The sequence below is a fragment of the Cryphonectria parasitica genome, assembly GCF_011745365.1.
Source record: "Cryphonectria parasitica EP155 unplaced genomic scaffold M406scaffold_5, whole genome shotgun sequence".
NCBI classification, from domain to species: domain Eukaryota; kingdom Fungi; phylum Ascomycota; class Sordariomycetes; order Diaporthales; family Cryphonectriaceae; genus Cryphonectria; species Cryphonectria parasitica.
This window is the reverse complement of record NW_024468913.1, coordinates 481,259-502,354: the sequence shown is the minus strand read 5'-3', so window position 1 is coordinate 502,354 and position 21,096 is coordinate 481,259. Positions and strand designations below refer to the sequence as shown.

At 50.6% G+C, this 21,096-nt stretch overlaps 8 protein-coding genes and 1 non-coding gene across 9 annotated transcripts; 8 read left to right on the top strand and 1 right to left on the bottom strand.

Annotated features, from left to right (window-relative positions):
* Positions 1 to 855: 855 nt before the first annotated feature.
* On the top strand, positions 856 to 1,792 carry M406DRAFT_330558 (uncharacterized protein; the record flags this gene model as incomplete). Its single annotated transcript, XM_040920538.1, has 2 exons — positions 856 to 1,633; positions 1,752 to 1,792. 2 exons carry the CDS (start codon positions 856 to 858, stop codon positions 1,790 to 1,792), a joined length of 819 nt encoding a protein of 272 aa, XP_040775168.1.
* Positions 1,793 to 2,565: 773 nt separating this feature from the next.
* Positions 2,566 to 3,963, top strand: M406DRAFT_71231 (uncharacterized protein; the record flags this gene model as incomplete). Its single annotated transcript, XM_040925406.1, has 2 exons — positions 2,566 to 2,875; positions 3,005 to 3,963. The coding sequence occupies 2 exons, from the start codon at positions 2,566 to 2,568 to the stop codon at positions 3,961 to 3,963; spliced, it is 1,269 nt and encodes a 422-aa protein (XP_040775167.1).
* A 1,187-nt stretch (positions 3,964 to 5,150) lies between these two features.
* On the top strand, positions 5,151 to 6,709 carry M406DRAFT_339875 (MFS transporter; the record flags this gene model as incomplete). The annotated part of the gene is made up of 2 exons (XM_040921495.1): positions 5,151 to 5,181; positions 5,340 to 6,709. 2 exons carry the CDS (start codon positions 5,151 to 5,153, stop codon positions 6,707 to 6,709), a joined length of 1,401 nt encoding a protein of 466 aa, XP_040775166.1.
* Positions 6,710 to 7,150: 441 nt separating this feature from the next.
* M406DRAFT_260637 (uncharacterized protein) lies at positions 7,151 to 10,078 on the top strand (the record flags this gene model as incomplete). The annotated part of the gene is made up of 2 exons (XM_040917383.1): positions 7,151 to 8,374; positions 8,507 to 10,078. The coding sequence occupies 2 exons, from the start codon at positions 7,151 to 7,153 to the stop codon at positions 10,076 to 10,078; spliced, it is 2,796 nt and encodes a 931-aa protein (XP_040775165.1).
* Positions 10,079 to 10,926: 848 nt separating this feature from the next.
* M406DRAFT_330554 (uncharacterized protein) lies at positions 10,927 to 11,877 on the top strand (the record flags this gene model as incomplete). Its single annotated transcript, XM_040920537.1, has 2 exons — positions 10,927 to 11,105; positions 11,187 to 11,877. The coding sequence occupies 2 exons, from the start codon at positions 10,927 to 10,929 to the stop codon at positions 11,875 to 11,877; spliced, it is 870 nt and encodes a 289-aa protein (XP_040775164.1).
* Positions 11,878 to 12,594: 717 nt separating this feature from the next.
* Positions 12,595 to 13,715, bottom strand: M406DRAFT_239001 (uncharacterized protein; the record flags this gene model as incomplete). Its single annotated transcript, XM_040916082.1, has 4 exons — positions 12,595 to 12,726; positions 12,808 to 13,134; positions 13,261 to 13,472; positions 13,535 to 13,715. Coding segments are annotated over 4 exons (852 nt in total), but the record flags the coding sequence as incomplete, so codon positions are not given.
* A 1,133-nt stretch (positions 13,716 to 14,848) lies between these two features.
* On the top strand, positions 14,849 to 14,934 carry M406DRAFT_t82. The gene has a single exon. It is a non-coding gene; the product is annotated as a tRNA-Ala (tRNA).
* Positions 14,935 to 16,977: 2,043 nt separating this feature from the next.
* Positions 16,978 to 18,811, top strand: M406DRAFT_98575 (uncharacterized protein; the record flags this gene model as incomplete). The annotated part of the gene is made up of 8 exons (XM_040926417.1): positions 16,978 to 17,031; positions 17,091 to 17,135; positions 17,196 to 17,243; positions 17,305 to 17,632; positions 17,698 to 17,839; positions 17,900 to 18,320; positions 18,386 to 18,459; positions 18,519 to 18,811. 8 exons carry the CDS (start codon positions 16,978 to 16,980, stop codon positions 18,598 to 18,600), a joined length of 1,194 nt encoding a protein of 397 aa, XP_040775162.1. The 3' UTR covers positions 18,601 to 18,811.
* A 1,223-nt stretch (positions 18,812 to 20,034) lies between these two features.
* On the top strand, positions 20,035 to 21,081 carry M406DRAFT_42320 (family 43 glycoside hydrolase; the record flags this gene model as incomplete). Its single annotated transcript, XM_040924189.1, has 1 exon — positions 20,035 to 21,081. The coding sequence occupies one exon, from the start codon at positions 20,035 to 20,037 to the stop codon at positions 21,079 to 21,081; it is 1,047 nt and encodes a 348-aa protein (XP_040775161.1).
* Positions 21,082 to 21,096: the final 15 nt, after the last annotated feature.

The following is a 21,096-nucleotide window of genomic DNA, read 5'->3' as shown; positions in this document are numbered from 1 at the left end:
TCAGCATCCTCACCTTGGCCACTTGGCCCTCACAATATCTCTCCTTCTTTCCCAACATCATCACTATTCACTCAACATTCAACATCTAGCATTGCACTGGTGGGTGTGGTCAACTCTCCTCACGTCTTGATACGATCAAGACAAGGCACGCAAGGCACTCCCTGAGTTTTGGAAGTCGCCATCTACGTTTGTTGACAATTTTCATGTCTCTTCGGTTGTGCAACCAACCAGTACTTGGGCCAATCCCTACCAGAGGTCACAAGAGACTTGAAACACAGCACCACCTTCGAAAACCCTTCAGCAACACTACATCACTTACAAAACACATCCAGGCCAAGTCACAAATTTTGTAACCCTCAACTGTCCACAGCAACGTCCTGATCAGGGATACAGCTTATCGACTCACACAGTCAACATCAACAATAGACAGGTCCTAAGCCGTCTATCATAGGTATGATACCACACATTCCCAGTCCAGCCTTCGAGCCTTGACTCTCACTCTCACTCTTGAACTACCACATGGGCTTTTTTCAAAACAGTCTCCGTGCTAAGAGCTAGCACCTTCCCTCACCTAGAAACTTGTTTCTCGTTGTTTTTCCGACTTTTGCTCCCACAACCTTTGCCCTCCCAAGCCCTGTTAGCTATCAACCTCATACAACTATCCTTTTTCTCGACCCCATCAATGCTTCCTTCCGTACTTGGGGCTGCCAATCTTGCAACATTCAGAACTCCAACCTTCTTCTCCTCAACTGCTCGCCCGTCTCTTCCTTCCTTTGCATACACGCTATCTTCTCCCACATTAGATGTCTTTGACCATCCCACTCAATTGACTGTTCCTAACTCTTCTTCATCAAGATGTCTTCATCCAACGCCAAGCGGTCGGTCTCACCAAGTTCGTCGGCATCGGCGTCATCTAAACGGCACAAATCACAAGAGCCAGCACAACCCGCGGAATCTCAGGAAGAGCCTTCCCAGGGGATTCACAATCCTGCAGCTGCCTCCTCCAATGAAAACACGCAGGATGACCCCGCCGGATCATCGAGTCATTCATCAGCTGGTTCAACGAACAGCAATGAGCCCGGACCCTCGGGGAGCAGCAAGACCGAGCATGGTCAAGCTCACAAGAAAGGATTCAAAGTACGGACGAAGGCGCTCCTTCGCAACTGTGGAGAAGCAGATGGAGTCCTCGAAAATCTCTCTTTGGCGCCTAATCCGACAGGTGACTTCTCCAGAGATCTAAGCCAAGTCGGTCATAAGACCAGACCACATTTAGAGCCGCAGCAACGAAAAGCTCTGATGGACGAGCTCGAACGAAATGTTGAGCAGATCCAAGATCCTGACTCCCAGCCCAAGTTTCGGGATCTGGAGTGCGCCTTCTCGGCCCCGGTTGGCGGCCTATATGAAGCAGCTGACTTCCTTGGTCTTTCCTCAGAAGACCTATTGAGGGGCGTCAAGATCGATCCTTCCTCGCCACTTCGGCTTAGGCCAGACCAGGTGCAGAATGTCGCATTCCTGGTAAAAAATGCTGAAGGTCTCTTAAAGGGCGCGATCAACGCCAATGACCATGGTACTGGGAAGACAATCGAAGCTCTGTCCGCTATCTTCTTCCTCGCCAAACGAGAGGCTGCATCCGGTAATACAAACAAGCACAAGGTCACCTTGATTCTCTGTTCGCATCAACGGCTACGAAGCTGGCAAGATACATACTCCAAATTCTTTTCAAATCTTCTTGATCTTGATCTCTATACTAGGCTTATCGGCGCAGCTCAGCACAGTACAGCTATCGAACTGACAAGCAAAGCACTTATCGAATTCCTAAAAACCATTGATCCCACAGATCCAAAGACGAGCAGGAAAGTGATACTCTCCACTTACGATGAATTTGTTGATCGACTCATGAGAAAACGTGAGCCAGACAAGGTCATCAGAGAGAAACGACTATCAAACCGAGGCTCTGAACTTAGCGAAGAATGGCAAGATGCTATCAGAGTAGCCATTAAACCTCAGCATTTTGACCTTAACTTATCAACGAACATCATTGGGACATTGATCGCCGATGAAGCGCATAACATCAAGGATCCCAGGACGCAGAGGGCCCATGCCGCCTACTTGGTCGACGCAGATATCAATTTTCTTCTCACAGGATCTCCTGTTCCAAACAAGATCTCTGATTTTCGGGGCCTCTTGTTTGCTCTCTTCAAGCCAATGGAGTGGCGTATATGTTGGCCCAGCCGCCAACAGGCCTTTGAAGTTCTCGGAATGTACGAAGATCCTTTTGATCCTTCCGACAAGAACTTAGTGCCCAGGGATATACCCCATCACTACAATGAGGCACTGAAGAATGGCCAGCATCTATGGAGGCTTAACCCACACGCGTATCGGTGGCTAGGTCATCAGACAAACTTCAGCGCCGACTTCTCGCGCATCGTTCTTGGCTCTATATTCCGAATATGCGTTCTGCATCGAGATCCAGCATCGACCATCCAACTTGCGAACGGTAGCCGAATCACGATTGCTAGCCTCACTGATATCCCTCCAGTTTCGATTCGGACTATCGAGCTCAAAATGACCGACACAGATGCCGACATCTACAGATACAGAACATTTCGCTGGTTTGAAAGCATCCATCGAAACGCTAACAGCAACGAAATGAGGACCGCTGCTCGGGTGTCTGATGGTAATGAGGTGTTTAAGGCTGGTATGGATAAACACTTTGACGCATACTTGGATTATATGACTACAGATCCTGGCCTGGCAGACCTTCTTCGCATCCACGAGGCAAGTACGGGTATCCATAAGGATCCTTTTGAAAGACCTGCAGTCTTCGATCAGATATTGGACTACCACAAGTTGACAGCCAACAATCCCGATGCGGGTATGTCATATTACTATGCCATGACGAGGCTCGCATCAGACCCGGAGACGCCACCAGCTGACAGAGCATCGATGATTCGGCACATTGTCCGTCGGTCTCCTAAATTACAGTGGCTCCTTGTGCACTTAGAGCGACGCAAGATGGCTGGGCGGAAGGTAGTTGTGTACTGCGTGCATCCTTATACGCAGTTCATCATTGAGGGTATATGCTCAATGGCAGAGTTCACATTCTTCTCGCTAAGATCCAAGCACGATATCCGCACGACTCGATCCCAGATCTTGGACAAGTTTAACAACCCTCAAGTACGGGTGGACTTTCTCCTCAGCACCATGCGCATTCTAGGCCACGGCGTTGAGCTGCACAGTGACTGCAGTGATATGGTCATTTTCGAGATGCCTAATAACATCCCGATCATGCTCACAGCTATCGGAAGAATCCACCGGACTGGCCAAAGAAGATCTCAAGATGTATCATTCTTAACCCTGGCCAAGTCATACGACGATTATACTTTTCACCGACAGTACCGCAAATACGCCATCTCTTTGTTGGCTACTGGTGTGCTCAGCCCACAACTCGATCAACTTGTGTGCAGCGACCGAAAAGATTGGGAGGCATTCACGGCCAGTCCCGCAGGAAAAAAGGCTTGCCGTGAAGCTGAGAGGGAGAGAGGTCCTCTGCCGCCTCCAGACCACCAAGTTCACCAGTTATATGCTGCTGGTGAGCTAGCCCGGCAGCTGCTGGGAGCGAGATATAACAGGAGCTACATCTTGTGGGTGTTTTTGAAGAAAAGGGCCCCCTTTGGCTCCTCTTATGAGTTCATTTTCATACCCCAGATGGAGCTTTGGGCCTTCGCAGCTGAGAATTTTGAGCAAGCTACGGCAAGGGGAAAGAGTATTCTCCTCGAGGTCTTGCAGCATCCGTCAGCGCACCAAGACGACGAGCCAAGCGGAGAAGATACTCAATCTACCTCAGACGAGCCGAAAAAGGATAGCGATGCGCAGCCAAAACAGTCCAATGTGAAGACTGAAGGCGAGACACCAGGGGTGTCAGATGCGAAGGACAAGCCGAATGGCTCAACACCGCAATGAAATGCCGTAATAGTCTTGTTTAGTCAATGCCTGAAGTCTTCCCTTAAGCGGTATGAATGGAATCAAAAGACTCGGAAGAGAGCAAGATTGGCAACAGATTGCCTGTACATTACGATATGCATTGATTTATTTTTCTTTGGAGGAGGGGGGTGGGTGGCTTTTGGAAGGGGAAAATGCATAAGACAAACGGAAGAGAAATCTGCAGACGGAGACAGGACGATATTGAAGTGACCTCTCGAAGGTGCTTCTGGGCCTTGCGATGATTTGAGATGGACTGGACGGATTGTGGGTTGGCAAAGCTAATTTTGGCTCTCCACATTTACTGCAGTCTCAAGTTGCGTTGAATTCTTAATTTTGGTGAAGTTGGCAAAATGGAGTCAACTACAGAAATTAGACTCACTCAATTTATGATGCGATGCTTTACCAAGTCCCTGCGTTCTTTGACAATCAACCCGAAGGTCAGACGAAGACATCGCATAAAAACAAAGTGTCGCGGGCCAAAACATAGTTCATGAAAGTATACTCTACAAAGGGGGAAGATTGAGGATTGGGCAAGGCAGAGCCTTTCCGAGATCCTCGTTTGTCAGACCTTTCATACCTAATCAGCACTGATGGTCATGAACAAATGTAAGCCCACATTCTCAATGAACTATATACATGCTTCTATCTGACCAATAACCCTGAGAGTCTCTCCTTGTTAGGTCTTGTTCCCTACCTTTCGGCAACTGATGTCGGAAGTGGAGGGGACTCTTAACTCTTGCGCCGCCATCCTGCACGGGGCCTTCTAGACCGATGCTTATGTTATGAGGGTTTTAGGGTCCACCTCTGGGGTTCTCCTCACGACTGTGGAGCAAATGCTGGAGCATTGTGTGGTACAAGACTCGAGGTATGTCCACTTCCTCCTCGTTTTGTTGTGCTTATCGGTTCAAATTGTCGCGCTAGGGCGAACACCTGCGTCCTTAGACTGATGGGTTGATGATCCATCCCTTGGGATTGGTCTTGTTGTCCGATGGCCGGATGATAAAAGCGTTTAACGGCCCATGGCCTGTCTGTCTTCCCTAACTGTGATACTGCTTTCTCAGTGCTGCTTCAGCGTCAGTGCCGACTTTTGAGGTCATAGTCAATACAACTGGGTAGATTGAAAGTGCTCGAAGTTGACAGGCTTCGTCAATACTTGTTTGATCAAGATGGACAAGCAGCCGCAGGCTGACAAGGTTGGTGAGATAGGAGCTCACCAAACCGCCGTCGAGGACGTCGAGGTGGCAGCCAAGGAAGTCAGTCCCGCTGCTTCATTACAATACCGGAATATGAGAAGCTTGTTTCTCTACTAACCAGCGAGAGCCTCATCCAGGTTTATCCGTCTGGCGAGACCGCAGTCGCGACGGCTGCTGAGAAAGCCCTGATATGGAAGCAAGACAAGCGCATCATTCCCCTCTCCGCGGCCATCTACCTGCTGTGCTACCTCGACCGGAGCAACATCGGAAATGCAAAGACGTTGAATGCATCCGATCACCAAGACCTCCTGTCAGAGACACACATGAGTGACTATCAGTATACGATCTCACTCATGATATTTCTGGTAGCGTACGGATTGTTTGAAGCCCCGTCAAACGTTCTCCTCAAAAGACTGCGGCCCTCACGTTGGATAGCGATCTTGATGCTGGGCTGGGGCTCATGCTCGATGGGTCTCGCAGGAGCACACAATTATGCCACCGTGACGGTGGTCCGCTTTCTCCTGGGTGTGTTCGAGGCTGGTCTCTTCCCCGGCTTGGTATACTACCTCACCTTTTGGTACAAGTCTAGCGAGCGCAGCATACGTGTTGCGTTCATTCTCGCGAGCGCAACACTTGCAGGTGCCTTTGGCGGAGCCATCGCATTCGGCGTCGGTCACATTCACGAGGCCCATGGCCTCTCCGCCTGGCGCTGGCTGTTCATCATCGAGGGCGCGCCTTCTTGCCTCTCAGCGCTCTTCGTGCTATACTTCCTGCCAGACTATCCAGAAACCGTCAGCTGGCTGTCAGACGACGAGAGGGCACTCGCTCTCAGCCGTCTTTCTCTCGAGGGGAGTAAGGGCCTTCACGACTCAGACTGGTGGCGCGACGCAAGAGCCACTTTGGCCGATGGCAGGCTCTGGGCACACTACGCCATCTATTTCGGCATCTCAGCACCTTTCAGCAGCCTCTCGCTCTTCACACCCTCCATTACAGCCGGCCTTGGCTACGAGAATCTCGAGGCGCAGCTCATGACCGTCCCGCCTTACGCGGTCGCCTACGTCGTGCAAATCCTGGTATCATGGTCAGCGGACCACTTTGATGCGCGGGCGCTGCACTCGGCTGCCAGTGCGACCGTCGGGGCCTGCGGCTTCCTGGCTTCTGCTGTCTTGCCTGCCGATGCCTACTCGCATCGCTATGGCTGCCTGATTGTCGCGGCGACGGGAGCCTTTGCGTGTATCCCTCCACTGCTCGGCTGGCTTTCTTCCAACATCTTCAGCACTGCATCGATTGGCCTTGCCATTGCGCTGAACATTGGGCTGGGCGGGGCTCCTGGGCAGATCCTGGGAACGTGGATTTACAAGGCCGATGAAGCTGCGATTGGCTACCCGACTGGCCACTGGACCAATGCTGGCTTGCTCTTCTTTGTGGCCGCGGGATGTGTTTGCCTGCGGATCTATTATGGACATCTGAACCGCAGACTGAAAACAGCCATGGTGGAGGAGGAAGATCAGACAAGGCTATACAAGTATTAATTAGTACCAAGATCGTCCCCCAATCTCAGCTTGTTGATGAAGGTGTTGAAAGCCGCCTCAAACTCGAACTGCATCTTTGGAAATGATGCAAAAGAGATCATCATTGGACTGAGGATTAATGAAAAGATTTGGTTGCAAGGAGAAACAACGAGCCAAGCATAGCAGTGACTCACAATCCACAATTAGTGCTTTTATTGGAGGAAGAAGCGGCTGAGCGGTGTTGGTTGCCTGATTCTCAATTATGTTATGTGATTGGACGAAGAGGATAACAGTCTCCATATTTAATCTTCATAAAAGCTGGACGCCGTCGCCCAACTCGAGCTCACCTTCCTTCTCTCAACATCTACTCGCCCCTCAAACTCAACCATGGTCAGAACTAACGAGCCACCCCGAGGGCCCAAGCGTCCCGTCTCTCCGCCAGCAGAATTGTCAATGTCGACAATGTCAGGTAGTGTCTTTTCAGAGACGCTACAGGAGATCACGAGCACGAAGCTCGATGAGCTGTCCAAGCGCAGGGCCGCGTTCGAGGCTGCCAGGACAGCAATCCCCAAGTATCTTAGTCCAGAGCTGGACCCCATTCACAGACTGATACTCGTCAAGGACGGTGTCAAGAGATGTTTCGGCCTCAAGACGAACGAGGAGGCGAGTGCCGAGGCTGGCACGCGTTTGGGCAGCAGTCTTGACCTCACGTTATCAAACGCCGAACGCTTTATTTCACTCGCTCGTCATGACCCTTCAGTCTCCGAGAATATCATCGCGGACCACGAGAAGGCACTGTTCCGTGAGCTTGAAGTGCAGTCACACAAGTATCGCTACGCCGCTCTGTACGGCGAGCTTGTCACGGAGTGGCTGGCTAGCGACCAGAAGATGGGACTCGGGACCATTCGACAAAACGAGGGTGATGATGTTGAGATGGTGGATGTTGGCAGCGCCGCCAAGTTGAAGTCGAAAGAGGAGTGGGAGGGTAAGGTCTTTGAACGAGCTGATGTCAATGTGGAGAGCCTGAACCGGTACCTGGACGATATTTTCATCTCAGACGGAGCCATCGGCGAAGAAGCAGCCAAGGAAAAGCGATTGGCACTCGAGAAGATGAGAACTGCAGTAGCAGATTTTGAGCGCGAGTTATCTGAGCCGCGCCAATTCAGGCACACCACTCTGAAATGGGTGATCGACGGTCTGGTGGCCTCTGACCTCGTGTCCAACGAGCAGCGTGAAGTGCTCAAAGACTTCAGGTCTAACAACGTCATCCTGTCTGAGGTGGCTGACGTTCTTAACATGCGCATCTCTGCTCTCGAGTCGTGGAACTGGGACCCATCGGGCGTCCCTATCGAGCAACGTCGAAAGGTCAGCGGTGTCTTCAGCGTGCACATACACGAAGATCTGCTACAAGCCATCTTTTTGCAGTACATTGGCGTCAAATGGTCCGTTTTCCTGAGAACGACATTTACCACTTTTCAAAGCAGCCTGGCTTGGTCCAGTCTCACAGATGACATACCCCTTGCCGAGAAACGACGCCTCGAGTATTATGTCGGCCCGGTACGTCAACACCGCAGTCTACAAAAGTTACGCAAGAAAAGATACCTGACCAACTACCACGTGGCCAAACTTCTGACCAGCCCCATTGCTGCGGCCAAGCCAGCCGATGGGGAGGTCGAGGCAAGCTACGTAAGTTGCTCAGGGCCCGCACCACCTGCGAAGAAGAGGAAGCAGATGGCAGGAGGACTCTTTGGCATGAGGACGCAGGCTGTGCCACATACTTTCGGAACGGTTGAGTATCTAGCACAACCCGGAGTCAAGTGCCTCGATAATTGTGACACCGAGGAAGAAATCGAAAAGAAGATTGACACCCCAGTCGCTGCGAAGCAGCAACTGCTGCATCTCCTCTCGACCGAGCTCGTCATCAACACCCGGCTGTCCGGCGAGCTTACTGCGTTCCATGCTGTTCTCGCCGATTTCGAGACTTCGCTACCCCACGAAACCATCCTTGCAGTTCTCAAGTATCTCGGTATCTCGCAAATTTGGTGCAACTTCTTCCTGCGGTTTCTTCAGGTGCCTCTGAGGTGGAATGATGAGTTGTCAGCCCCCACAAAGGTTCAGCAGAGAGGCGTTCCCGCATCGCACGTCCTCAGTGATGTCTTTGGGGAGGCAGTCCTCTTCTGTCTGGACTATTCCGTCAACCAGGCAGCACTGGGGCAATTACTCTGGCGGTATGGGGAGGACATGTGGTTCTGGTCGCCAGATCATGCTACAGCTGTGACGGTTTGGACGGCCTTGGAGAATTTTGTCTTCATTACAGGCACTTCGCTCAACTACCAGAAGTGCGGCGCCGCTCGGGTCACGGGCAACGGTCTCCAAGGCAAGCCGCTCGACAAGGCACTGCCCGCTGGGCAAATACGATGGGGCTTCCTCGTATTGTCTCCAGAGACAGGGCAGTTCGAGGTCGACACCAGCATGATCGACGTCCATATTGACGAGCTCCGTAAGCAGCTGATGGAGAAGCAGCACAGCATCCTGGCTTTCATCCAGACCTGGAACACCTACGTCGGGACGTTCCTAACAAGCAACCTTGGAAAACCATCCAACTGCTTCGGACAGGTCCATGTGGATGCGATGCTTGCAGCACACCAGCACATCCAGCGTCGCATCTTTACAGGCAAGGGCAGTGGCGGTTTTGAGGCAACCTCGAGCATTATTGACTACCTCAAAACCTCCATCACAGAGCGGTTTGGCATCACCGACATACCTGACGGGTACTTCTACTTCCCAACGGACCTGGGAGGTCTCGAACTCCAGTCACCGTTCATCTCTTTGCTGTATAAACGCGATGCGGTCCTGGATTCCCACGAAAGCCTGATTCAGAAGATGCTTGAAGCCGAGCGCAGCACCTACAACCGACTCAAGTCGCGTTTCGAAGCGGAGGTCCCAGATACTCAGCCCATGCAACTTTTTGGTCGCAATAATGACTCCAAGTGGAAGCCCGAGTCTCAACACGACCAACGAACATTTATGAGCTTTGAACAGTTCACGCAATACCGTGAGGTGCTGTGCATTATGTTCGACAGGATAGGTGAACCCTTTGACGTGTTCTCCGTCTTCAATAAGCTCATGGAGGAGCCGGAGGATAGCGCGCTGAATATCGCGTCCTGTGGTTGGATTTCCAATGCGCTTGGCCAGATACAACAAAGTGAACATAGTGGTCCAATAGGCGACTCTTGGGAAGCCATGACACCGTATTGGCAATGGATCGCCAAGATGTATGGGCCCGAGATTGTTGAGAAGTTTGGGGGGTTCAACATTGTTGATCGTGGGTTGCTCCCTATGGGGATGGTCGGACTTTTTAGGGAGAAGAGAGTCACTTGGAAAGGCTGATCAATGTTGGTACTTTTACTGCAGAGAACGAGTAAGGAAAAGTTGTTTTCTCATCACATGCAAACCAAACCTACAATTCTCACACATATGTGTGTGAGAGAACAGAACAGAACAGAGCAAAATGGTAAATTTGAGATTACGATATATAGAGAATTCATTAAAATTAACTTGGATATCCCAATTGGACGCCGGAAAATTCTAGCTGAGACTTATGCTCTAAGTGAAGGCTCCTTAACGTTATCACCGTCATTGTGCCAATTTCACCTCTCCCATTGTAGCGCTTCTGATTCAGGTTGCGGAGAAGTAAAAATCCAATAACCATGTCAACTCTGCTAGCCAGCCAACAAACGATCAATTGTCCTCGTCACAATAGCACGTCCGTCACAGGTACGCCTTGACAGGCAGTCCTAGGAGTCCAAGTCCAAGTACTTAAACAGTGGGTGGCCTTCTCACTTCTTCTAAATTACACAGCATCAACGAGGAAACTAACCATTCGAATCACCCTCCCCACCCTGAATTCAGCATCCCACTTACTACATCACAGTGAGTAGATCCCCCCTCCTGACGCACTTCCACGTGCCCAAACGCTCTCTCCCACAGTCGATCTTTCCCTGTCAACATATAATTATAAAGTCTTGCATGCAAATGCAATTCTCGACTCTTCCATTTCCCTCACTTACACCTCAGGTCCAACAGACATTCAACAAAAAGCCAAAAGGAGAACCTTCAAGTCTGATCTGACTCTTTCCATTATACAACACTTTCCTTCAACAGCAGACGCAATGAGAGGAAGCAACATCCAGCAGGAAGCTCAGCAGACTGCAAAGAGTGATACCCCTCCACTCACCATGGCCATAAGCAACCAAAACGAGCGTGAAGATGTGCAACTTCTGACAAAGAAATTCGCCAACATCACCCTCCCTGCGTTCACTCTCAAAATGCTTGCGCAGAAGGAGGCTGAGAAGATGGCCAAGAATCCTGTCGCCACCCACGTGCAAACGCGGAAAGAGGTCGAGATGAAGAAGGAGTAAGTTGTGCACATAAGCACCTTCCCATCTATTCCATTCCATTACGTCGCTTCTCTGTTGCTGATGGGCACGCCTCGTAGACCCAAACAGAAACAACCCAAGCCAAAGCCTGCTCCCAAGCGCAAGGTCCAAGACCGTCGCCAGCTATTACAGAAGACAGAAAGCGTCACCATAGCTTGGGGCCCCACCGACATGCCCAACATTCTTCTCGACGACGTCAACCTCGCTGTCCTCGACCACTTCGCTCCGATTCTGAAGGAGAGATACTACCGAGAGGACCATGCAGCTGCCACTGCCGACGGCGCCAGATACATCATGCTCCCAGACAGCATGACCCGCGTGAACGTCACAGGCGTCAAATATGTCGTCCACAACATGGTCAAAGCCATTGAGAAGGGCAACTACCGCGCCTGTTGGTGGACTGGCGACGAGAAGGACACGCGCCGTCTCGTCATCCGCCCGCGCCGTAGTGCCGTCGAGATGATCCACGCGCTGTACACGCTGCGGGCTTTTGGCATGGTCCGTGACGCTGAGTTTCTTGCGACCCCCGAGACGGGGCCGATCGCGGCTGGACTCAAGGGCGTGGCTCGGCAGTGGAAGGGCCCTGCGGCTGGCCTACGGGGCTTCCTGGGGTACCTGAAGAGGAAGATTCTGGATGTGGAAGACCACTGTCTTGTAGATGGTGCCTGGGAGGCGTACAAGGAGCTTGCGAAGGTGCAGAGGAAGGCTGGTAAGGGCACCAAGGTCCAGAGTCCTCCAGGTCTTGCTTAGGCTGAGCATAGAGCAGTGGCTTCGGCCAGATAAAGCTTGCCATGGAGTTACTGTGGTGCTCAGCTTCACCTCTCGATTGTCTATTTAGGTGCAACTTAGGGATGAAGATTCGGGCTCAGAGAGAGGAGGTCTAGATAGCTACCAAGGAGTGGTGGATCGCCGGGCCTAAATAAGGGACTTTGGACGGCCGTCAGAATTCTCATAGCTGGAAACAACAAGCTATCATTATCTTAATTACTTGACTATTCTGACTGCAAGGACGATGTCTGATGTGCAGCTGACACAAAAGAGAAATGAGAATGGCCATCTTGACGATACCTTGAGGATTTTGCTCATATAAGTTAATTCTTATGAGAGCCACACATTCAGGAAGACGAAATGAATGATCGTTCTCAGATTACTCAAGATATCTGTAAGGGCTTGTGCCTTTCCCCTTGCGCTGTCTGAATGCAACCATCAGCCTTAATACTGCTGATCCCTGTCGATGTGTTGTCGATGCACAACGGAGGAACGATCCCAATTCTGGTAACCTCTTGACTTCAATTTGGCATTTTCGGGTTCAGGCAGCTCTTCGTCTTGTAAAATCTTTTGTCGATGGGCTGCCACAGTATCATCTGCGATCACATGGGACTTGTTGGAGACCATGGATAGTTTCCGCCCGAGTTGTATTTCCAAATCTGTCCCTTTGTCCTGCGTGTGGTCTGCGGCAGTGGTATTGTTGGATGATCTTCCGAGCCAGCGGGAAACCCATCTTCTCAGCAACGGCGCAATGGGAGGAATGTTCGTGGTGATTAGAGCAACGAAGGCCTCGCGGACGGCCCACATGCCATCGCCATTGACCATGGGATTCTATTCAGTCCAAGTGGCACAGTCAGCACATAATTAAGAATCAAATAAAGATCAGTCTTCACCATGGTTATGACCACGTACCTTTAGCATCACAATAGCCCTCAGAATGGCAATCCCAGTAATCAGAATATTGCAGCTGAATAGACTGATCAAAGAGATCTTCTGTGATTTTTTAAGGCGAGCCTTGAGGAGTACCGGGACTGGGATGGAGATGAGGTAGACATCGGTGAGGATGTTGCAGACCAGGAACACGGAGACCAAGATGGGCGAGATCGCAGCTTGACACATGGTTCCTGGATCTGGGAATATCTGCCAGAACTTGGTGAAGGGGCGGCAGCTTGAGAAGACCGCCACGGTGGTGGCAGCCCATGTGACGAAGAGGAGACTCGCGCTGAGCCAGGCTCTCAACTTGGCGCCGGGCATCTCTGACTGTTGCGTTGGTAAATCATGTCAGCCGAGCTCTGACCTGGGCTTGGAAGTAGCCAGATTCTCTTGTCGGTGGTTCATTTAATGGCAAATAGGATGCAGACGTACAGTAAGCCGACCAGAGAAAAAATAGAGCAAAGAGCTCTTTAGAAGCCATAATGTGAGTCCGTATACGAACCACTTGGAAATTTGTGCTTTCGAGCCGATCGCACGCAGTTGGAACTCCTGGCTGGCTGGACCATCCTGCGCCAGTGCCGCTCGATGTGCTTCCGACATCCCATCGTTGGATAAGCCTTCCGCGACGACCCCTATGATAAACACTAATCATACTCCCAGTATCAGCAATTCACACTGGACAATGACTACTCCAAGAGCTTCTTACCGTCGACAGTAAGACCCGCATAAGCCAGAACGGCCAGCCAGACGAGCCAGTCATCCCAGCTCAAGTCCTTGATTCCGGATATCCTCGTTCGTGCGTACGTCCGCAGAGTCGTGAAGCCGACGGCCAGTATGAAAAGGACGGCCCATTCCACTACTCGCGCCGGCGTTGCTGCGCCCGAGGCGACGGCGATGCCATCCAGTGTGGCATTCCCGGTGCTCGCATCAAGTGGTGATACTATGTGGTCCATCCTGGGATTGAGACCGCTGCCCTGCAGTGGAATGATCGTTGCGAGAAGTATAAAAGCATTCGAGATGTAAATTAGGTAAATATCAAAGTAGGAAATGTCCGACGGAACCTCATGGCGTAATTAGATGCCCGGCAGGAAGTTCTACGTCAAACTCAAAGAAATTCGTCGACAACTCAGGAACATTGGTCAATTCTCACAAATCAATTCCGATACCTGTGCTAGATTGAGATCATAGCCTGTAAAAGTCCCCTCCTGGACGAGGTTGTCTGTTGTTTCGACTGTGGACCGAGGGGGCAACGACGGATCGACATGATGCAGCTCGGCACCACACATGAGTCCCACAACGCTGAGAGTCTCAAAAGAGTCCCAGGCATGGAGAAAAGTGCGGGCATAAATCAATCAGAAGCCAGATAAAATTTTCACATGATATATACGGTACACAACTTGCACTTCACAAATTTTCATCAAATCTTCTCAGCGCAAGTTACTATATACGATGCTTCCCGCAGTCCCATCGCCGTGCACAATGTCTATCCATCCCAAAAGTGTGATGATCCTGACACAGTGACTGCATGTGCTCGGACACTAAAGCACGTGGGCTCCGTGTCGAAAGGTTTGAGGAATTATGGGTCTTGCATACGGCATTTCGAAGCGACGCTTTTCTGGTTCCGAGTCATGAGCTCCACGTGGTTGCGGGTCTGCCACTGCGTCTGGACGAACCGCAGAATTACAGACCCAGGACGAATGGCCAGACCGTGGACCTGAGCGTGTATCAGACGCAGCTCGGCGTCCATGTTAGCTGAAACTGTTGGACTGTTGGGGGGCCACTGTGCCAGAACCAATCAAGAGGGATGTATAGGATGGGTAGAAAGCACTATAGCTTGCCGATGACTATTCGGGCGTGAGGAAAGAACTTGAACGAAAGAAAAGCGCGAGGCGTGGCTGACTGACCAAGATGCTCTTAGGGCTGAAGCTGTTCCGGCCTTGGGGTCCACTTCCTCCCACAACAGCCCGCACTCCGCTACTTAAATTACAGCGCTCACGATGGTGTCAACAATCCAAAACCAGGGCGCATGGTTTAGTGGTATAATACTCCCTTAGCAACTCGCTTCGAAGTTGGGAGTGGTCCTGGGTTCGATTCCCAGTGTGTCCAATTATCCAGGTTCAATTCCTTGACCACATTTTTGCATGTAACTCTTATGTTACAAGTCACTTAAAAATGTTGAGAACATAAACTCAGGGTTCAGACAGCTTGAGCAGCTTACTTTTTAGGAGTAAATAACCGACGTCACAGTGCATGAGGTCGGACCTCCTGAACAACGTTGTTCTGCGTATTACCCATCAGCCTCCATAGCGCAACTTCACCTTGTCTTACATACTATCATGAAATTGCAGTCTCTTGTTAGTTGTCATCTCATCTCTTCACCCGCTGTCATCCGATGTCATCTGCTTTGCAGCAGACGCTTGCATAGTGAGCTTTCCATACCGAAAACTGCAACCTTCCTCCACCTCCCTAATGCTTACATCTCTCTGCTACGTACACTACTTTACTTATCCTGGAATAACGATTCAGATAGTATCTTGTGTGTTTCTGATTTCTTTGTTCAACCACAGTGCATGCTGCCATTCTCAATGTGAAGCTGGCCCAGCCTTATCGAAATAGCCCGATCAATTCATGCAATCAGTATGGACGTCGCCTCGAGCACAAGCGTAATCTATGCTCTGCATTTTATCACAGCCCCTTGCACAGCCATGTTTGTGCCTAACTTGGGTACGAAGGCGCACCTAGTAGAATCAGATATATACATTCTTCAGCATTGCCAACTATCCTACTTGGTTTCCTTTCAGTTCCTTAGCACAGAACTTCAAGAGTAGCAACCTAAGAACATGCAGGACTACACCTTGCTCGCCAAAGTCACATTGGGTGTCAATTCTAGCATTCGTATCTTCAACGGTTTTCTACGTGTTCCGAGTTCCGGGCAGCGACCCTTGGAGTATAATCATAATATTCTTTCCATTTGTGATAGGGACAACTCCAGTGGCAGTGCCCTCATGGGCCATTGTTGACGAGGGTCAGGGCGAGCACCAATGGGATGGAATAGAGTCTCAAGTCGCCAAAGCAGCCAAGGACACCCGAATTTTCATTTACTCATGTTGCCCCATCTCCCTCTATTTCTCTCGTCTGCTCTCCTCTCCTTTTCCCTTGGAACCTCGGCCCTGGCATCCCTTGCAATTACTTCTGAACCCAAAGGAAAGCGAGCTGAGCACCTTTTTTTCTCATTTTTTTTTCTTCTCGAATAAAGACTTGGTAAAGTTCCATTGGGTTAGTGAATGACGAGATACTAGGGAATGGCAAAACGGGCGTTGCAGGAGCGGAGGGCATCTTTACCCAGGAATTTGTCAGGTCGAACAGGGCCATGGAAGGAATGCATTGAATGTATTTTTACCGTGTTCCCAGCGTCCAAATATCGGATTGTAGATGGAATATCCTTTGACTTAGGTCTGGGCAGTTCTGAGCTAAAGAGAGAGCAATGCTCAAGGCGTGTGATGATTTCCTAGTCGGATGGGTACTACACGTAATTACACGTCTCCAGCAGCACCTTTTGATTATGGAAGTGTATGTTCCAAAGTGCGTCGTCACCCATCCCCTACCCTCTGCCCTTGTTATGGTGCACCTCTGCTGAAATACTGTCAATATCGGTCTTTAAAACACCGAACATCTCGGGCCGCACCATATGCATGTGCGAGTGCACCTTGTTGGATACTGCAAGGTTCACAGACACATAACTTATCCACTTGCTTTCGTAATCACTGGCAAGACTGACTTTATGGCCAGGACAAACTTGCTGCAATGCGCTGTCCCGTAATTCCGACCTTCCGGCTATAATTCCGTGCAACTCGGATCGCTTGCCGACCGGGTGGATCTCCTTTCGCCGAAAGCTCCGAGCACCGAGTCCGTGGCCCTATAAGCCCGTGGTCGACTTAAAAATCCTGCTAGTATTACAAAAAGCAGCCACTTGTTCTTCTTGCTGTCATCTTATCAATCTAATCAATCAGTCAGCCTCGCCTGCGGCGCACAATCCCTCCGTCACCGGACATGAAGCTGTGACTATTTAAGGCGTCCATTGTCGCTCTAGCCATTGCCTTTCTAGTATCATATTTCTCAACCCTGCATTTTCAGCCAAAGGAAAACAGTATGGCTTCTACTTTGCGTAATGTCGTTGTAGTTGGTGGATCGTACACTGGCGTCGTGAGTTGAATCGCTTATGGATAGTCCATAGCAGCTGGCTGACCAGTAATTCTTTCTAGAATACCGCCAAAGAACTTGCCAACGTCCTCCCAGCAACGCACCGCGTAAGCCAGCGTCGCAGCCATATCGCAATGTGACAAGATCTCTAACGCGTGCCTCTACAGGTGCTCCTCATTGATCCTCATAGCCACTTCCACCACCTGTTCGCTTTTGTGAGTTCTTGGAACATTTCTGCTTTAGAATTTATCCGCACATGCTAACTAAAAATTCTAGCCACGCTTTGCAATCCTGCCCGGCCACGAGCACAAAGCCTTCATTCCGTACTCGGGTGCGTTTGCGGAAGTGCCAAACAAGGAGCAGCATGCCCGCATCCAGGCCAAGGTGGTTTCCTTGAAGCCGAAGGAGCTCACCCTTGATAGAGAATGGCAGGGCTCAAAGCAACTCCCGTTCGATTACCTGGTGGCCGCTACAGGAACACGCCTGGTCTCACCTAGCAACATGCCCTCGGATGAGAAGAACCCCTCTGTGGAGTACCTGAAACAATTCAACCAGTCGATCAAGAAGTCCAAGTCTGTCATCTTGATTGGTGGCGGGGCTGTCGGTATGGCAAACCCTTCTTTTTCTCGCTCTGGTAATATTGTTTGCATAATGGCTGACTGGGAGTAGGCGTGCAAATGGCATGTGATCTCAAGGAGATCTACCCGGACAAAGAAGTCACGCTGGTCCACTCACGGGACCAGATTATGCCCGTATATAACGAAAAGCTGAGTGAGATAATCAAGGACAGATTCAAAGAGCTTGGCATCAAGTTCGTCCCGCCCAACCTCCCTCTGCTGCACAAAAGCACGACTAATCACCTCGTCAATAGCTTCGTGGGCGGCTCCCGAGTTAAGGTGCCCGAGGGCGGGTTCCCTGTTGGCGGTGGCGAGCCCATCACAGTCGAGCTGCAGGACGGACGAGCTCTGAGCGCCGAGTTTGTGATTACAGCCACGGGCCAGACGCCAAATACCCAATGGCTCGCAGACCTCCCGCGCTCCTCTGAAGACTCCCTCATCAACCCCAAGAACGGCTTCATTCGTGTTAAGCCGACCATGCAATTCGCCGACCCGCTATACCCCCATCTCTTCGCTGTGGGCGACATCGCCGACACTGGAGCCCACAAGGCGGCACGTCCTGCGGCTCCCCACGCAGCGGCCCTGACGAGGAACATGGCTGCCATGATCCAGGGCAAAGAGCCGACTGAGGAGATTGTGGTCAACCCGGCAGGGATACATTTGACCCTGGGGCTGGTAGGAATCTGCTTTTAGCTCGCAGATAGAGAGAGGAGTCTTGCTGACCGCGTTCTCTATTTCAGACCAAGAACATCATCTTCAGGAACCCAAATCTCAAAGAGGGACAGACAGAGCCATCTTTTAATCTCAAGGATGAGTAAGTGGCGAGTTCTTTTGGTAACTTTCTTCTGCAACACATGACTGACCGGCTCGCAGTGGATCAGCAGACATGAACATCGAGGGCACTTGGGCGAGGCGCGGAGTGAGGGTCTCACGCCCCGAGGAGTATCACTTGTGAGAGGTTCAATGTTCTGGGCCATCTGAGTTCTCAGTCAAGTAGGAATAGGAATTGGGAGACACAATGGCTCCAGCCTTCAGCCTGGATGCTAGCATTCCATGACAACATAGAATTCCTAGAACGGAAATGAGATAGGTAGACACTGGATTTCTAGACCAACGCATGGATAAACCATATGCACAATTGCAACAAAAATGTATCCAGTATCTTCAGAGCAGAAAATCAAAAATGTCGTGAGCTCTGAGATATTGAGTATGCTCGCTGACGCACCATATATGGTCATGAAGTAGGCGTGCGAATTAAGAAGAAGAAATGAATATTTGGGGGTACGCATATCTACTGCAGTTACTACAGATAGAAGCTGGTTCTTGTCCAGGCACAGGACTATCCGGGTAGGTGGTTATAGCTCGAAAGTTGGGTCCGTCAGGCTGATCTGGAAGATCACGGCCCACTTCAAGGATTACCAAAAATCTCAGCTGATACTATCTTTGGATCCTCTGAGCTGCACAGCAGAGGACAATTCTCTTATGTAGTAACATAAAATTCAATGAAGAGCTGAAATGCCCGTTATATTGCTCAGTTAGGCTGAGGATCTCGCTGTATGTCGAGGCACCCATCGCAGACTCGACTATGGAAGCAGAGGAGCTCTTCAAGTTCACTCAATTAAATTTGTGAACCGGCAAAAAGATTTATTCTTCACTGGATATCAAAACCATGGCTTCTGCTTCACAAGAAACTTAATTGCACAGGTAATGAAGTGGTAAATTTGCATCTTGATTAGTTTACATACTAGTTGAGTTATACTCTTCGGATACGCCTACAGGATCATCCATATCCTACTCCACCAGGCCCATGATTTGTCAATTACTTCTCAATTCCATCAGCAAATGTTGGCTGACTCACCCTTCACCAAAGTACAATTCATTACGCCGCTCAGCCTTTCTACATGTAGAAGCCATGATAGTCCCATTCACAAGAAGACAATGAGAGAATGCTCACATGCCCGGCAAGGGCGGGACAGCCTTCCTTTCATCCACACAATGATGAGATATTATTCCTTTCAACTGAGAAAGACACTCTTCCTTTCAATGTTTCTAATTCAGGACATTGACTTTATGAACCTTCTATTTTTTTTCATGTCTGGTCAAAGCTTCGTTGTTGTTAGAATTATCGTAGAATACATAATTGTGCATATCTCTACAAACTGTTTGTTCTTGAGATGATAATAGAATGTACAGACAAGCAAGCAATTCCTGAAGATCATAATTTTCTATTTCCATTTGTTCGCAAATCGAGCGATAATCATTCCTTGAGAATACCTAACACAAATTCGGACCACGGAAAATGCACTTCAGTCTATATACCTTCGCAGCAGCATTGCCACTGCTGCTCGCAACGCCAGCACTCGGAGTGACATGGCCGGATCCTCAGGCCATGAAAGGCGGCGCCGTGACGGGTATTCGCGACCCATCCCTCATCAGACGGTCATCAGACGGGACCTACTTCCTCTTCGGCACCATGGGGAACGGCACGGTACACACGGCACACAGCATCCACGGGCCATGGACAAGAGAGGCTGAGGGCGCGCTCGACATAGCCCAGACGGTCGTGGGCCCGCAGGTGTATGAGATCGACGGGACGTACTACATGTACTATTCCCAGCACACCGGAAAGCCGCCGGACTGGTACTATACGGCAAATATCCATGTGGCCAGCTCCAAGACGATGGAGCACGGCTCATGGACGCTGCATGGAGAGCTGGACATTCCGATGAACAACGAGAGGCTGGCGAATCACAAGTCGACAGATGGGTACAATGTCCTGGACGCCTCGCTGCTCGTCGCAGACGGGGCTAAGGACAAGTACTACCTCTCCTTTGGATCCTACTACACTGGCTTGTATCAGACGCCACTGAATAGCCCGATCAATATGAACGCCAAGGAAACCGCGCAGGAGATGACACACCTGGAGTACAACTCGACAGGCGGACACTCAACAGAAGGCAGCTTCCAGTTTGCCTGGCCGACCGACGGCTCCGCGCCGACCAAGTACTATCTCTTCTTTAGCAGCGGGCAGTGCTGCAAGTTCCAGACGCGAGGGGTGCCGCCACCAGGAGACGAGTACAAGATCATGGTGTGCCGAGCCGACCACCCAGCTGGCCCGTACCTCGATCAAGACGGGAGGAACTGCTTGACCCAGAACGGCGGCACGATTGTGCTGGGCAGCCATGGCTCGGTATACGCGCCGGGTGGACAAGGCGTGATGTACAGTGAGGAGCTGCACTGCGTCGTCCTGTACTATCACTATACGCCAGCAAACAAAGGGAAGCCGGACCTGAGTGTTGGCGACACGGGAACATACTTCGGATTTAATCAGCTGAGTTTTGACAAACATGGCTGGGAGGGCTGGCCAGTGATCACGCTTGCCACGGGGGATGTGTCGACGGCACCAGCGGACAGTATGTCGACTCACGAGTCGTAGTCAAGCGGTTTGAGT